We start from the raw sequence: 17,858 nt of genomic DNA on the forward strand, positions 1-17,858 counted from the left end.
CAGATGATTAATGGACCTCCTGCTGGGCGGGTTATCACGTAAAGCAGACTGAATAACAGTTTGAGTGAGACGTTACTGTCATCTTTTGTAAACACATGACTCATCACCAAACAATGATTCACTGCTGAGAACACGCAGGAAAAAAAAAGAGGTGAAAATCTGAAGTTAATCTCACACTCAACATGCAGAGACTGATAGAACAAACACGTCTGTAGCCTTTGTGACGGCTTCAACTATCAGAGTCTCCAAATCACATTTTCCCTCTGACCATTTCTGTCTCTCATTATGAAGGTGATTTTGCTTTTATGTGCAGAGTTATCAAGATGTTTGCACAGTACCTGACCTTTCTGCAGACGCCTCGGTACAATTAAAGTGAGAGGAGTTTTGTTTGTGGTGCTCACAGCATTTAAAAACTACACTTGAAAAGGTGCTTCAGTGCTTTCTCACATGCAAAGGTACTTCTTGTCCACCCAGCTGAAGCCACTCACTGTATGGATCAATGATGCAGAAATCAGTTTGTCAGCATGAATTAGCAGAGCTGCCTTTCCTACGACAAATGGGCTGAATTCACATTTTAATGTGGAGCGAAGTGCAAAGAACAAGATTCTCCCTGCTGCATTTCAGCCCTCAGTCCCGTCAGGTCCATGTGGGACTTTATCCCTCATGGACACAGACTTTAGGAACTTAATTCATCTGCATCAGTTTTTTGATCAATAAAGACAAACCATGGAGTCTTTAAACAAATAAAAAAGGACATTTCTACACAAAACAGAAGACCTTATTGAGATCCCGAGGCAGCTGAGAAGCTGCTGATTAATCTACAAATGAATAACTCAAAGAACAAAACTATGTCTTGGATGTACGGAGCATTTTTAGCTGACTCCTTCTGTATTAAAACAAAATGGGTTAAAATTACTGGAACCAGCTCCCACAGAGACCTGAAATAAGATCTGCTCAGAGGCCAACGAGGTCACCACTGAAACTCAAGATCATCTACACACGTTGTTGTGAGCAGTTTCATGTAGGAGGCGTGTGTCGTCTCACAGACGAGAGGCTCGTGCTCGTGACAGCATGAGATGCAAATATTGTGGGCGCTACTCCTCATCTGAGCTGTAACGTTAGCCAGCTAAGGTCTGTGGATTATCTTGAGTAACCAAGTCATGATTTTCTGTACAGAGACATTGATGTTGAGTTTTGAGCTCCACAAGCTGAGTGTCATCTAGTTCTGTTATACTGGAGAGAAGTCAGACATCTCTACGGCCCATATCTCCCTTTAATTCCTACAACTGAGCTAACTGAGCTAACTGAGCTAACAGAGCTAACAGAGCTAACTGAGCTAACAGAGCTAACAGAGCTAACTGAGCTAACTGTGTCCTCATCAGCTGCTGACTGAGTCCAGGCGATGAAACAGAGAAAACACTCCTGTGCTGCCGTTCTCCCACTGGGACCCATTTATCTGAGTGATGTCACACACTCACCTCATCTCAGCAGCACAAACACAAAGGGAGGAATAAACCTTAATTTGCCCCGCTGCCTGCTCACCCATATAAAGAAATAACTACATAAAATATAAAGGAGATGCTGAAGTTATAAACACAGTCAGACACACAGAGGAGTCGACCTGTTAACAGCTGTGATGGAGTGTGTCTCATTTTAAACTGAAGCAGGAGGAGACAAAGACGCCGTCCACACATCACATCTTACATCTGTAATAAGACACAACCTGCAGATCGGACCGACCTCATCTTGGGCAGGTTATGACACAATGGGCCCCTGGGCACAGATACGCAAAGGGCCCCACCACCTCTTCTACACAGAGGCTAAACACTCAGAGACGGTGTGGTGGTTTTATGTCTCTTTGTAGTTATGCATCGTTTTGTCTGGTTGTGTCTCTTTGTGGTCGTTTTGTGTCTCCTTGTGGCTGCTGTGTCTTTTGTATTCGATCGAGTCTCTCTGATGTAATTTTGTGTCTTATTGAGGTTGTTTTGTGTAGCTTTGTAGTCATTTGGGTCTCTGTATCTTATTAAGGTCAATTTTGTGTCTCTGTTGGGTTTTTTTTCTCACTTTGTGGTTATTTTTTTGTCTCCTAGCAGTTGTTTTGTGTCTTTGTGGTCATTATGCGTCTCTTTGTGGTTGTTTTGTGTCGTTTGTAGTTGATAAGGTCTCTTTAAAGTGATTTTTTATCTTACTGAGGTAAATTTGTCTCTTTTTGGTGTATTTTTTTGTTTCCTAGCAGTTGTTTTGTGCCACTTTGTAGATGTTTGGGTCTCTTTGAGTTGATTTATATCTTATTGGGGTAATTTGTCCCTTTTTGGTGTATTTTTTGTCTCTTTGTGGTCTTTTGTGTCTTTCTGTTGTTGATTGGATCTCTAAGTCATTTTGTGTCTCCTTGTAGTTGTTTTGTGTAGCTTTATAGTCATTTGGGTCTCTGCGGGGATTTTGTATCTTATTAAGGTCAATTTAGTGTCTCTTTTGTTTTTTCTCACTTTTGTGTCTCCTAGCAGTTGTTTTGTGTCTTTGAGGTTGTTATGTGTCTCTTAGTGGTTGTTTTGTGTCGTTTGTAGTTGATCAGGTCTCTTTTTGGTGTATCTTTTGTCTCTTTGGGGTCATTTTGTGTCTCTTTGTGGTTTTATTGTGTTGCTTTGTAGTTGTTTGGGTCTCTTTGAGGTGATTTTAGATCTTATTTGGTAAATGTGTGTCTCATTTTGGTGTTTTTTCTCTCTTTGTAGTCATTTTTTGTCTCCTTGTGGCTGCTGTGTCTTTTTGTATTTGATCGTGTCTCTCTGATGTAATTTTGTGTCTTATTGAGGTTGTTTTGTGCGTCTTTGTCGTCATTTTGTATCTAATGTGTTGGTTTTGCCCGTTTTTGCATTTGATTTTTGTCTCTTTGCAGTTCATTTGTGTTTCATTGTGGTCATTATTAGTCTCTCCCTGGTTAGTCCATGTTGATTTGACACTTCACAAGTGATGACCTCGATGCTCCGACAGTTTGGGTCCTTGAACCTATGTCCAGCAGGCCTGTTTGTTAATCCATCCATGCTGCATGGTGAAAGCAACAAAATGACATTTTGGGGCGAGAAACTGTAATCACGTTACATATTAAAGGGACGGTGAGTGCAGAAGTCCTGACAGTCTGATGAGTGTCGTTAATCTGTGAGAACATGTGGAGCGACTGTGTTCAAAGTGGGAAGGCAGCGGCAGCTAATTTAGCAGGTGATCTAATCAACTTTTCCAGTGTACATTTAATGAAGTGGAGGTCGTCGGTCAGTGCATTTATAATCAGAGGCTTAACGAGTAGAAACGGCAACGAAAATAGAACAAATGCAGCAGATTAATTATCATTATTATTATCATTATGCACGACACCCAAAGGTTTCATTTAAAGTTCACATATGTGACAAAAACAAACCAAACTGGACCGCACATCCCCAATCAGAGAGTTAATTGGTGCTAACAAGCATTCAGATGAGCAGGAGTCACGTCTGCTGGGTCCCTGACAATTACTGTAAATGAGACAACCATCATGATGTGTCCGTGCTCCTCGCCCTGCAGCTAACGGCCGTGTGAAGGAGCTAATTGTGTTGTGCATGTTCCAGATATGTAACGTCGGGTAAACTGTGTGTGTGTGTGTGTGTGTGTGTGTGTGTGTGCGCAGCACGCCTCAGCTGCTGTGTGTGGAGTCTTTCTGTGTTTACATACCTGTGTTTATGCATACTGTACACGTGTCAGGCGAAGGGCAGGTGGAGCTGACAGATTCTGCATGATATTACTGAAGCTGCGTGGGTACAAATGTGACGAGTTTTTCCTGCACCCCGCTGAGCGGTAAACAGATTGTTCAATCTGGCAGGCCGGTGAGGTGCTGGAGGAGTGAGGCTGCCGTCACTAACATCACATGACGCTTCAGATCAAACACAGATATGGTTTACAGACTGAGGTGATTTAATATTCATATAAACAGATTCAGCTTGAATTTAAAACGGTGCATTAATGATTGTTATCAACCTGGTCTCATTCCCAGAGCCTCGACTACGGCAGCCTGGTGAGAGGCCCTTTGCTTCTGGATGCACAAGGCACCTCACAGCATCTCTATAGAACACATGCACTTTTAATTAAGTCCATTATAATCCTGTCTGTAACAATAAGTAGTATACAGAGCAAGAGGATCGAAGTACAAACGGCAGCGGTGACAGATGGATCAAACACACACAGGATACTGGTGTTCCTGTCCCATGAAACCAAAAGTCAACTTGAGATTGTTTTAACCACTTGGTGTCGTTTTCAGAGATGCACCAATTGACTGGCTGGTGATCCCTACAGAGGTCGACCTTTCTGTCAAAGTCTAGCATCCTTTTGGTTTGACCACAAACAACCCCGATATCACCGTATCGCCAAACCCACCAGACTCCTTTTAAATAAAGTGTCATTGCATCACAAATCTCACAGAAAGCATCTTGGTTTTACATTCCACAGTTTAACAGTCACCACCTTCGGTTTCTGCTGCCTCTATACATGCTGAAAAAACTGTTTAGTTAAATGCAGTCTGGTGGAGTTTGGTGACGGTGAATTCAGGGTAGACTGTTAAGCCACAGGTAAGAAAAAGTTGTGAGCCTCCAAGGACCTGTAGCTCTTGAAGTGATGACGTTAGAACACATCGTCAAAACATACTGACGTTAGCGCCGCTCTGCCGTCTCAAACCTCACGTGGATTTCACCAAAACATGCCGGTCTATTACATCACAGTAAGTGTAGGGTACTGATACTATGGGACATTTAATTAATCATATCTCTAGTAAATGTAATAATTTCTGTGAGCTTAAAATAGCGCTTTGCAGCATTTACAGCCTCATGGTTGTTCTCCTCTGCAAACCAGTTGAGTTGCAGTTTCATCCACGTCTGTCCAGACTCGTGTGAAGCCGTGACTGTAGACGACACTTCAAATCTGGAAGCTGCTGCAAAGAAGCTACGAATTCTAAATTCTGAAGCTTCACACACATCTTCACAATTTTACTAGACATTTGTGTGAAATTGTGTCAAAATTAGTGAATGAATTTTTGATTTTACAAGAATGAGATGGACATAAGGTCATAGTGACCTTTGGCCACCAAAATCTAATCAGTTCATTGTTGAGTCCAAGCGGACGTTTGTGCCAAATTTGAAGAAGCTGTTCTTCAGATATTGCGTTCTCAATAATGGGATGGACACAGGGTCATAGTGACCTTTGACCACAAAAATATGATCAGTTTATCGCTGAGTCCAAGTGGACGTTTGTGCCAAATTTAAAGACGGTATCTTGAGATACTGTGTATACAAGACTGGGACGGATGGACGGATGGACGGATGGACGGACGGAGGGCCGGACGGATGGAAGGATGTACCGACGGACAGACAACCCAAAAACATGATGCCTCCCTCCACAGCTGTCGGGGGCACAGAGGCATCAAACCCTGAGGTTGAACGGACCTGTGTCTGTACGTGTTGCCGTGGTTATACTCAGGACTGAGAATTTTCTTCCCACAGTTTTATTTGACGTTCTTTATGCCAACACACACTTTATAAGAGACGAGCGGAGAGTCGGAGCAAACAGCAGAAATATAAATAAATATGTTGTTACCTATAAAGTCTTCGGGGGATTGTGAGAAGCGCAGAGACATTGTTTGGATTACTTCAGAGACAACTCTATACCTCGCTGTGTCATTCAGATGCATGATGGGAAACAGTTGGTCGGCGCCTGGCAGGCTACCAATCCAATAAGGGAACAGATTGATTAGATCCAGGACCCCCTCCCTGCCTTCTATTCTCCTCAACTGGAGAGGCTTAGAGCTGGAAATGAGATTTTCATTCACACCCCAAATCCACCGGGAACTCAACTCCATAACCCTCACAGAGGCCGCGGAGAAGAGTGCGCTGTGGCGGCATGAACGTATGTAGCTGGAGAGCAACGTGCGTGCGTGTGTGTGTGTGCAGCCAGCTGTGATTATGCTGATGAGGACACTAAGCGCTTTGCTGCTCATCTCTTTTCCTCCCACATACTCTATCACTTTGTGTGTCGCTTTCAAACACACGTAACCTGGACACATGTGGAAGTGTACAGTCTAAATACATATATACACAAGCACACACACACTCGTGCGCACACACACACACACGGGCAGAGACCTGTGCGGTGTGAAGCATGCTGTGTTGTAATTTCACCCTCTCCCTGCCGTGAGGAATAATTACATCGCTCACTGACTCCTCAGTCTATCTCCTCTGCTTCCCTCTCATCCTCATCTTCCTCCCTGCCTTGCAACTCTTCTCCAAACCCATCCCCCCCCCCCCACACACACACACACACATTCACACTCTCCCACTTTCGATTGCATTCAATCTTCCCGTTCCCACCTCTCCATCCTGTCTAACCTTTATTCTGTCCGACTCTCAAATCCAACCTGCCTCTCATCCTGACACAGCTGCTTTGACATACCTGAATATGTCAGGTGCTGATCATTAAAGCTTTCATCACAGGACAGAAAATTAATCACCAGGACCTCTGATGATGGATTAATCGATTAAGTCTTCTATGAAGCAGAAAATGTCAAACGTTTTGTTGGTTCTGTGACAGTCAGCTGTTCTACGTTTCATTTCATTAACTCAGTATCTTCAGGACTGCAGGTCGGACTGAACGAGCAGTTTGAAGAGGTCACTCTGGACTCTGGGCAGGTGTGATGGGCAGTTTATAAACAGCCTGTGTCCACAAAGCGTTTTTCTTCTGCAGAAAGGAAGTGTCAGGGTGCTGTGTGTGGGTTCTGCTTCTATGACAATAATATCTTGACCTTAACGTTAGCTAGGTAGCTAAGGTAACGCTGTGTTAGCAGAGTTGACAGAACAAGCTCCCATTGAGTACGGCGGTAAAAGCACAACACTTGGCAACACTCAGAGTCCAGCTGATCTGCTCCTACAAACGGGCTTTACTGTCTTTGTAAAGTGTTGGACACGGTTACAGCTCTGCCAGGAGCTCCGCCTGGATGATGGTCGGTTCAAGGCTTATTTTATGATGAGTCAGAGACAGTCTGACAGTTTGATCTGCTCTCAATCATTGAGCCTAAACAATATGTTCAGGTGTGTCTTGCAGCTTACCTGGGGTGCATGGAAAATGAGCTAACAAAAAAGAGATCAGTTTGTCTCCTCTAGATCGTACCTTTTTGTATTTCAAGAGTAAAACCGTGCAAACAACGGGACATGCAAATATGCCACATTTAAATAATTAAAAGTATCACATTGGTATCAATATCAGCGATGACTTGGTATTAGACTGAAACCAAATTCTGTGGTTACCCCCCCCCCCCCCACAAATCTCCGCCTCTCAATTTATCTGATCAGACAATGGGAAAATAAGTTTTTTGTAACTGGAGTCGTTCAGAGGCACAGCGTGGTAAAATGCAAGGTGCCTCATGATGTTAAAGCAGCGAACAAAGTGCTTCACTCATTTAAAACATTTATAAAAAGCTGCCCCAGGCTGCTAAAAAGCACTCTGTGTGATCAGAGCCAACTAAATTTACTATCCAGTATTTAAAGAGCATGACTGTTAGTGTCACACACAGCAGAGTATTCAGCTCTGTGATTGGATGTCATCAATCTAAGTGTGACTGAAGAACCGTACTTGACTTGTCTCCCTGCGATCCTGCGTCCACAGGCTGACACCTGCGACTTCTTTCATAAAGGAACCAGATATTCTCCAACACAGCTGCTCATCTTTTATACTGATGATTCAAGCAGAAGAGTTTCGTGTCCACCCGAGTTTTTAAAGCGCCACCTCACACTGTCTGTGATGCAGAAAATGAATCTGACCTTTCCTTCCAGAACAATGGATGCCTAAAATAACTCCCACTTCCATTTTCTATATACCACCATGAATCCGGTAATCTGAGCGTTTCTGCATATCAAAGGCTGAACATGACAGCCTCCTCCAGTGGAGGGTCCATCTACATTTCTGCTGGAGTCAGGATGTGTGTGAATGGATTTCTGCTGCAGCGTGTTCGGGGGAGAGAAAAGGCACAGCGTCAGCAGCAGGGAGATTACTGACACCGACACTAGCAGGACTGACAGCATTTCATGTCCTCCACCATTCTATAAATCCAACCAATTCCTATGCCTGACCTGTACGCTGTGTTCCACACACAAGTCCAAATCACAACAGTCTTTGTAATCCTTTGAAAACACCTCTGTCAGATTGATCCATCTTGGCTGTAACAAAAGAGCCGATTGTGCTGGAAGAGAAAGTGCACACTTGGCCCGTCTGCTGCTCCGAGCGGGTTCTGGGAAAATGTTTAAAGGAACTGCAGGAATTTACAGAGATGGTTCGACACGAATTTAACCTTGTGTGGATAATTTGGAATCTAACGAGTTTAAACCAGATCAAATTACTAATCCTGTCAGATTATATTTCTCATGCCTGATATTAAACAGTGACCCTGTAAAACAGGAAATGAAGCTCAGCGTGAGTTCAGTCATGAAGACTTTATCTTATATCCATTCACAGTTCTCTCTCTGTCCCACTGCTTCCTCCAGTCAGATAATTCTGGGTGTTCCCTCTCCTGGTTAGCCAATCAAACTTTGCCACGATCTCCTTCAGCCAATCATGTCGCTGCTGCCAAATGTTAAACGTGTTCTCCTCTCTGCTCCTGTCAGCTGTCATTTTAGACCCCATTCACCTCCAGTCACTTGATCCAGAGCCCAGGACCAGCTCATCGAAGCCCACTCCTCTTCACATCCACATTTACCACCCTCCTGGAATATATGACATCATGATGGGGTCTAGTCACCACATTTCTCATGTGTAAATACATAATATTTTCTCTCCTGATCGAAACAGAGCTCGAACACAAACCAGTAAACCCTAAAGCCTCGTATTTTTAAAATCTCGACAATGAACTTGAGTCAATCAACGGAAATTTAAACAGGGAAGGAAATCTGGAAAAAGAAAAACAGGGCAGAATTTGAACATAGCCCCTCCTCCTGCAGCTCCCCCCTCTCTGTCCTAAGCTCCTCCCACCACAAGACCACAAGTATATGCCCGCGCTTCATACAGTAACCCAGTGTTTCCCATACACTGATTAATTTAATCTTATTTCATTGTACAGCGGCACACAGTAGATTCACTCAGCCTCTCCTCGCCTCACTCCCCGCCGCTGTGGACCGTTTCCCCAGGAGAAGAGTGGGCAGCAGCTTTGGAATTCAGCAAGCGCAACCCCCCAGCGCCAGGTGTCCAGCAGCAGCATAGGGTCCAACCTGGGTAACGGCAGCAACAGAAAGTTTGCTGATCCAGCAGGGAGTCAGGGCTGTCCGATCCCCGAGCTGAGCTTTGTGCTGGTTGGATTCAGGTTGCTGACTTGGGGTCTGTCCCTAGAGCTGCTGCCCACTCTGCTTCCACTGAGGTGGTCTGTAGCATATATGGAGCCAGAGTGTGCAACACTTTCTTTCTATAATCAAGAGTGATCATCAGCTGCAGCACATCACATGCTGTAGTTGTTGCTGTGTGACTGTACCGTTGAGCCATTTGGAGTTGTACTGTGCGGTCCGGAGAGGCGGCATGCCGCCCAGGCTGCGGTATATGACGGGGTCACGGCCGGAGAAATCGATGACGGTGGCTGCGTACAGCTCTCCGCTCTCTGTCACCACCGCTGTGGAGTTGTGACGAGGGTCGTACGGGCAGCGTGCCACACCATTGACCCGCTCCAGCACGCTGCTCATGTTGCCCACCTGCCACGGATAACAAGATACAGAGATGGAGACAAAGAGGGAGAGACGGGGAGCAGAAGGTTAAATCTACTGTGTTCTCACAGGTTTCCTACAAAGACACAAACACACACTCATACCTCTCTGGTAATACACAGCGGCTGGAAAGCATTGGTTCCACAGGTCATGACCTCCGTCTTGTTCACCAACAAGACTCTGATGTAGTTCTGACATTCAATCTGCAGAGAAGAGGGTGAAGAAGAAAGAGTTCAGAAAGTTAGAGCAGAGCAGAGAAGAGCTGAGGTGGCAGGCTAAATATTCTTTGACGTGTTGCTGAGAAGAACAATGGAGCCAGTCCTCTGGTATCAGACTGGCATGCAACCAAAAGCACAGCAACTGAGTGTCTGCAGCAGGTCCATTGTTCAAAAATAAGAATGCTGGTTTGCAGCTGAATGGAGGCCTATTTGTGGCATCGACAGGCTCTACACTAAGTCAAGTATGTGTTTCAGTAAAAAGATTCAAATCTGTTTTAACAAAGGCCTGAAATAGATTTATTGGTAATGAAACGTGTTGTGTATCATTTGGTTGTACATGGCGGAGCTTTGTGTTGTGGAGAAGAAGTGAGGTAATAGCAGTGAAGGAGGTTTCAAAGAGAATTGATTGTTTTGTGTATCAGGTATCAGGCCTGGCTCTATAGGCGCTGAGGGAGATAAAGGTGCTGCTGCAATCAGTAACTCACAAAATAAATGTAATGCGACAGCTGATCGCAGCGTCGCTTATCAGACAGATTTGAAAGGAAATCCTTTTGTGAGTCACTATCTCGCCCTCGTCTCTGGTGTTCACGGTCTCCCTGCCTTCCCTTTGCCCTCTCTCTTCACTGCTAGAAAAACAACTCTTGATTGAAGGGTCTGAAATAGCTGTTCTGTACAGAGTCCTCCCATGAGGCCCATAAAGGACCTCGCCACAACAGCCACCAGATATCAAGATGGCCTCTCAGTGCGGCAGACATGAAGTGTTGTAATTGGGGGCGGGATCGGGGTTACCTCTGTTTTGCCTTTGCTCTGACAGGACCTCCTGGTTTCCTCGTCCGGTGCCCATTCTGTCGCCTAGGAAACAAAAACAAGAAAAAAAAGCCCAGGGATGACAAAGAGGCCAAAAAGCAGTCAGCTGAGTCCTTCAGACACGACAAAACAGTTACGCAACAACTGACTGTTGCTAATACTGTAGGCATGCACAAAAAGATGCATGAAAAGACTTTAACCTCATTGCTGTTTGTTTATTGTGTAAACATGGCGACCGGCTTGCCAGCCAAGAGCTTATTCGAGGGTAGCGGGCACGGCACCCAACGAGGCAGTTGAAGGGCTGAGGACGGCATTAGCATGTAAATGGCTTTCTCTCCATCTTCTCCTTCTTTCTTCCCCTCTCTCTATCTCTCGCTCGGAAAGTTTGCAGCACTCGCCTCCGCTCCCCCCTCCCCACCCCCCCACCCCTTTCACTTCTACCAGCCAATTATATTCCTGTTGATGGTTGTGTCTTGGGCTTAATTATGGATGCAGGCTGCAGCACTGCACGGCTGCACTGCAAACACACTAATGCATGTGCACACACACATGCTGTTTGGCCACCAGAGCTGCACTGGCTCTCGTTGAGAAGGCTGAGAGATGTCCCTCTTCTTGGCGTGAGCAGTGTGTGTGTGCATGGTGCCAGGGGACCCCCTGTTGGGTGTCACTGGCCTCATTTTACTCATCCTCCTCCATCTCCTCCTCTTCTCTGATCTCACTGCCCAAGTAGGAAGGTTGCCTAAGTGTCGGAAAGTAAAAACTCTGCTATTATAATAACATCGATCCATCTGATCCTCCATCTTTATTTCTTTCCCTCCCCTCACAGAGGGATTGTTGTCATGCACCAGAGAAGCCACAGCCCATAATGATCTACATCTTATGAATTGCCTTCCCAGGACAATCGGCCAGTGGGACACAGTTGTGACCTAACACTCGGAGGAGCCCGCCAACTGAGGCCAACCAGGAGTCAACAGTAAACTGGGTCAGTGTTCCAGGAGCCAAACGGAGGACTCAGACAAACAGTAAACATCGAGGGAACCAGTGAAGCAGCCCAGACACCGGCAGGAAACACTGGCAGTGTACCTTTCTACAAACCACCAATACGTTTGTATGTTTCAGACAGAATCAACGTCTCTAAAGTGACATGATATATAAGCTGACCAGGTTTTAGAGAGTTGTCGTGTTTGTATCAGCTTTTTATAGGATTACTTAGATTCAAGACTTCTTTTTAATCCCAATCGGAATGAAATTTAAGAAACAAACAAACAAACAAACACAATCTGACATCAGTCACACGGGGTCAGCGACAGTTTTGCCCAAATGTTTATTACGACATAAAACATGACGTTCTTGTCGTGTGGTGGAGACGCGGGTAGAACAGAGCCAGGAGATACTTCACATTTGTTGATGAGTTTTCTTGCAGAGTTTGTGTTTCTCACTCTGCTTAGATTCCCATCATGCAGAGTGAGAAAAACATTTTGCATAAAATACACCAAGCCTCATCTGCACGGCCCTGTACCTGTTTTTTCCACAACATGAAATCTTGCTTACAGTTTCATTCCACTTTTCTGCACATCATTTTATGGACTGAAATGCGACAATTTCTTTATCAGTGTAGGGTTGTTGTTGTTTGAGTTAATACCAACGTCTGGTCTAAACTTCATGAGAACAGATTGACGCATTCAAAAAATGTGCAGCGGAAAAGAACGTTGACGTGTTGAATACTTATTTACTCCACTGTGTGTCAAAGAGATCACTGCATTCTGATTTTATTCATGTTTTACACAACATCCCAACTTGTTTGGAATCAGGGCTGCACTCCCCCGTGTCATCCAGGGTACAGTGACAGTATGTTAGCAGACAGTGAATCTCTGCTTTGAGCATCCGGATGTTAAAAAAATATGAGTGTTGTTGGTTCAGTTATCCTGATCTGGTGACCTGACTGCAAGAGCTAATTTGGGAACTATTTAAAAATAAAATAAAATAGATGTTGCTAATTATTTCACAAATTCACAATGTAATGTAACAGGAAACAAAATCATAAAATCATACATCTCATATCTTTTGAAAGATTTATTTTAAACATTTTTAAACCAAGATCTACAGGAACCAGTTTAGGCTCCAAATTTAGTAGTTTTGTGACCCCCCCCCCACTTCAGCATTTTCAGCGAGACAGCCTCACAAGAAGCTGCTGTTTTTTACAGACATCGTTGTTTCTCCTGTCTGTGCCAACAAAACCAGATATTTTAAGCCAAAACATTTTTTTTCTCCAAATCATAACCAAATGGATTTTGTGCATTAACTTAACCACACATTGTTTAAAACATTACATTTTAATCTTTCTGCTACACAATAAAGTGCAAATAAAACATATCTGCTGTTTGCAGAAACACAATGCCAACATTTTATTCTGAGCCGAGGCTGCTCCACTGTGAGGCTCCATCTTAACAACCCACGTATATGCAGTGTTGGATGACTTCATTTCCAGGTATGAATTTGTCCTGCAGTAATATTATTCCTCATGTATTTTTTTTTTGGATCCTCATTTTGCTTTAATTAAAGCTCAGCAGAAGGGACTAAAAACTGTATAGCCCCGAGACTCAGTGAGGAACTCTGCTGGGAAAATATAGTTTTGTGTTAATCACATTTCTGTTTCAGATCCTCGGTGGAGAGAATATAGCTCTTTTAGCTCTTTAGGAATTTAAATGATAAAAAACAATGTATAAGCACATTTAATAAGAACTTAAAGAACTGCCAAAATGTTTCTGGGGACAAAATGTTGAGATAAAATTCGCTGAGTGCTCCTTTCTGTTGAAGGCATATAAATAGATCTCTTATTTCACAGATCATGGAGTATATCGACTACGCTTGAAGGAGTGGAAGTTCATGATTTTGGATGATTAGCCTCTGCATAAATTCTTGCTAATGAGTGAAAGCGGCAGACTGAGCAGTGCTATCCACAGCCTAATGAGCGAGTCAAACATCTGCACATTATCCTGGGATTTCTTTTATTGCTTTTATATCAAACTTCTATTCATAGACTGTCACAAGTGTGCATGATTGTTTTTTGATTGTTCACGCTGCCAGAACTGTTTGTGCTGCCAAAAACACTGCAGAGGAAAATAATCTGCCACATTCATGATGCCATGTTTGACTGTTCGAATGCTCCACTAATCAACAGCCTCGCTCAGTGTGCACGACCTCCGCAGCAAGAAATGGCAGACACACAAAGTTAGAGAAGAGAATTGAATATTTAGCAGCTGAAGAGCCGCAGGAGACAGTGGAGACCAAAGCAGAGCTGTAAGTAGACTGACGTCCATCAGCTGGACACAGACAGGTTTGCAAAGCAGCGACATGTCAGCTCAACACTAAATACAGTGATTAAAGTCAGGACTGAGTGTCAGCCTGTTTTGATGTTCTTCTCTCATCTGAAAATATATTTTAATGCATCGTATAACCTGCATTAAAAGATCTTAGGCCACTTGGGGACAGTGCTACACGACATGTCACAACACTGACCTTTGATTACATTAAAAAGTGTTTATTTACAGCCAGCTAACACTGAGCAACATTAGCGTACACGTAGACTCACGGGATGAGCTCTGCTTTTGTTTCCAACTCCTGAGAAAAAGATCTGGCTCTTTAGCGGCTAGATGCGTCACTACATTGCTAATTCTGTTGCTGCAGCTGGAGAACCAGTTTTATAGGAGCTGTGAGAGTCAGGGTTTCTGATGTATTTCAACACAGTCCAACATATTTAAATATCTCTGGGTCTATAACCCAGTGAGAGGAACTCCTTCTATTCGTCAGCGCTTATTTTAAAGGAAAAGGATGCCAATTTGTCGTCACTGTGTGTGCAGATAATGGTTTTTGGTTCCCCCCAGTGAGCAGACGTCTACAGCTGTTGACACATTCTGTTTGTAGTTTACCCAACATGCTTTTACAAACCACGCCCACCGGTGGTAACAAGATAAACCCGTCAACTTGATGATTACTGGAGCTCTGCTACACTATCTCAGTCTTTTTTTAACGCTTTCTTCCTCTGGGCGCAGGGGCAAAGGGGTTGATGGTGGACTGACGTGTACGTACGATGGTCGAGTCTTGTTGCTGCTCCAGCTGCAGCTTTACCTACTCGCCCCTGCAGCCAGCATCTGGAGCTTCCTGCCATCCACTGACAACAGTCCAGCAGGTGACAGAGCCAACACAAAGGGAAGCCAAACTCTGTTCATGTGCACACACTGCGCTCACACAGAGCTGGTTAACAATCAACAAGGTTTCACTTTCAGTCAGCAGCTGCACACGTCACTGCTGAGAGCAAGTGTAAGGAGTAAGATGAGCCAGTAACAGGTCATTTTTTATTAGTTTTCAAAGTTTATAAAGCCTGCTTATTAATTGTTTTTAAGTTTATTAAACACAGATAATGTCCGGGGTACTGAAATCATCCAGGACACATAGACCGAAACCAAAACAGTGAAGCCACAAACTAAAAGTGCTGAAAGACACAAACCCTCCACAGAGTCCAGTGATGAGAAAATATCAAACTTTATCATTTCATTCATTGTTATGGTAGAAATATTCAAACCAAGCTGCACTACACTGACCATGAAACCCAGACAAAGCTCTGCACTGTATGACTGTATGTAAGTGCAGGTTTAAGTTGGAGACTGAGACATGTTCATTAATGATATTAAAGCTATATTTAGCTCCTGCAGGTAGAGCAGTGGTAAGTGGGCTCTGGCCCATATTGATAGTTACAGTTCATCTCCCTGTCTCCCACAGCAGCTCCCTTCAATTAACCTGCATCAGACTGCAGTGGGGAGACGGCGGCGGCGGCGGCGGCGGCAGTGGAGAAGCTATATAAAGTAAACTGTGATTAAAATGAAACTCGAGCTCGAGGCGAAGAACATAAAGTAGATGGAGAAATAAATAATAAAAGGGACTAATGTGCTCCGCGGGAGCTCCAATGTCTCGCCGTGCTGGCCGTTCGGCCGCCCAACACCACGCCAGACACTCAACAACAAACCCAAATCCACTTCCCATGAGCACACAGCGAACAGCATGGCAGGTTTCATTCAGAGAGCAGCTCCGCCCCCTCCGCGGCAGTCCATCACTCTGCCTGTTGAAATGAAAACACTGCTCCTCCACAGCCCTCGCCTGTCAGCCCCTGACAGCCTGGGGACTGATGGGGTGACGTCATTGTAAACACACACACACACACACACACACACACACACACACACACACACACACGGTGATGGATGCCTTTGCGATGAATCACTGCTTGGGGCATTACCATCTTTTCGGCAGGGCCCCGTCTCCAAGCATCCCCATCGGCTTAACCCGCTGACCTTCACCAGAAAAGTGCCCCCCTCCTCCTCCCTCCTCCTCCTCCTCTCCCTCTGTCCATCTCCTCTTCTTCACACCACTTTGGAACAAAGCCACACTCACACGGAGCCTGTGAGAATACCAACTCCACCTCAACATCCTCTCCCTCAAATACCTTCCCTCTGCACCCTGAATGGCCCGGCTGCCAACACCAAGGTGAAAAGAAGCTGCATAATGTGTGAGGCAGGACGCACTCTTCACTTTGCTACTAAGAAATATTCTTTAAACCACCGTCCCACACAGAGCGAGGTACGAGATGGAGGGAAATAATATTGTAGCACAGTCCAGGTTGATACTGAGGTTCCTATATGAGGTATAATTAATCACTGTAATGCAGAAGAAAAGCTCAGAGTGCAGATTCGCGCGCTGTTGACTTAAAGATATGAAAATATGCAACAAAATTAAATTTAAAAAAGGGATAAAATGTCAAATTTAAAACAGGTTCAGCATTTTTGGAGTGTTACTATTGTAACTATTCTCTTTCTTGCCAAGAGTTAGATGAGAAAACATAAATCACTCTGCATCACATTATATAATCTAAAGGAGACAGTATGAAACAGCTGATGTAGAAACAGCAGGTGCAGTAAGGTGAAGCTCCAGCCTGCATCTTTTCTCACAACAAAACTTGCTTTGTTTCATCACTGCTTCAAATGTAATGACTCGTTATCATGTTGTTGAGGTGCAGCTGCCTCTCCCCCACAGGGCTGTAGGCTCCATAGGAGTGTTAAAATGTGTTTGTCTTGTTGTGTTATTGGGAGCCAGAATAGAAGGAGTCATGGCTCAAAACCAGCCGCCACTGCCCGTCAACAAAAACAAAGACAACTATGGTTAAATGTGATAAGACCAAAGGACTGGACGGAGGCCATCATCAAAAATGCTGACATGTGCAGCGCACACTTCATATCAGGTTAGGGAAAAAGTATTTCCTGTTGTAGGGATGAATAAGGTTATGTGTATTAAGGGTTATCATGTCCACCTCATCAGAAACTGGGGAGGGATTAAGAGGAAGATTGGATTTCTCTGCAACGCTAACTTTTTAGCACATTAGCTAACGTTAGCTTCCATAGCAAAACAAACAAGTGTGGTCCTCCTTTGTAAGATTGGCTTCCTGTGACATCATCCATCCACTGAGTGAGAGCATACGGGTCGGCCAGTCTGGTCCCGTTGGTCAGTGTTTACTTATTCAAGTAACACTGGCGGTCCGGAGAGTGAGTGACCTGACATGGTGCGTTGGTAAATTCAGTCTGACGCTCTACACTAAAATGAGAGCCCTGTTGGTGGAAGAAACGCAGCGTTATATTTCTACATGAATGAACCAACGGTTAAGTTAATCACACATTCACTCCGCTCGGCGCTCTGCTGCTCCGTCTCCACAGACAGAGTGTCCAGAGTGCGCTCTGCCACTCTGAGAGTGCGCTGCTCTGGATAACCCAACGCTACATTCAGACAGCGCTCCCAATTTATCAACGCTCCAGTTTGTGTCAGAGTGCGCTCCCACACTCTGAACGAGTACTTCTGAACGCACATTAGCTAGCGTCCTCCAGCTAAGCCCCGCCCACCAAAAACGTCACTGTTTACTTACAGTTAAAGGGTCTATAGCAATTTGTTTATGTTTACAAACCTCCCAAAATTTCACAAATCATGTTTTCAGGGTCAAAGCTCCCCGTCTCCCTGGTACTTCACACCTCTGTCACTCAGT

General features: G+C 44.5%; 1 protein-coding gene across 6 annotated transcripts in view; it reads right to left on the reverse strand.

The window, feature by feature from the left end:
* Window positions 1-17,858, reverse strand: part of sema5ba (sema domain, seven thrombospondin repeats (type 1 and type 1-like), transmembrane domain (TM) and short cytoplasmic domain, (semaphorin) 5Ba) — a 278,351-nt gene that overhangs the window by 75,979 nt on the left and 184,514 nt on the right. For all 6 annotated transcript variants that reach the window (XM_078174762.1, XM_078174761.1, XM_033617575.2 and 3 more), the window contains 3 exons: window positions 10,757-10,819; window positions 9,854-9,952; window positions 9,524-9,737 (listed from right to left, as the gene is read on the reverse strand). In XM_078174762.1, the coding sequence (XP_078030888.1) occupies window positions 9,524-9,737; window positions 9,854-9,952; window positions 10,757-10,819 (376 nt within the window). The remainder of the gene's footprint in view (window positions 1-9,523; window positions 9,738-9,853; window positions 9,953-10,756; window positions 10,820-17,858) is intronic.

Source organism: Epinephelus lanceolatus, chromosome 14 (assembly GCF_041903045.1).
Source record: "Epinephelus lanceolatus isolate andai-2023 chromosome 14, ASM4190304v1, whole genome shotgun sequence".
Lineage (NCBI taxonomy): Eukaryota > Metazoa > Chordata > Actinopteri > Perciformes > Serranidae > Epinephelus > Epinephelus lanceolatus.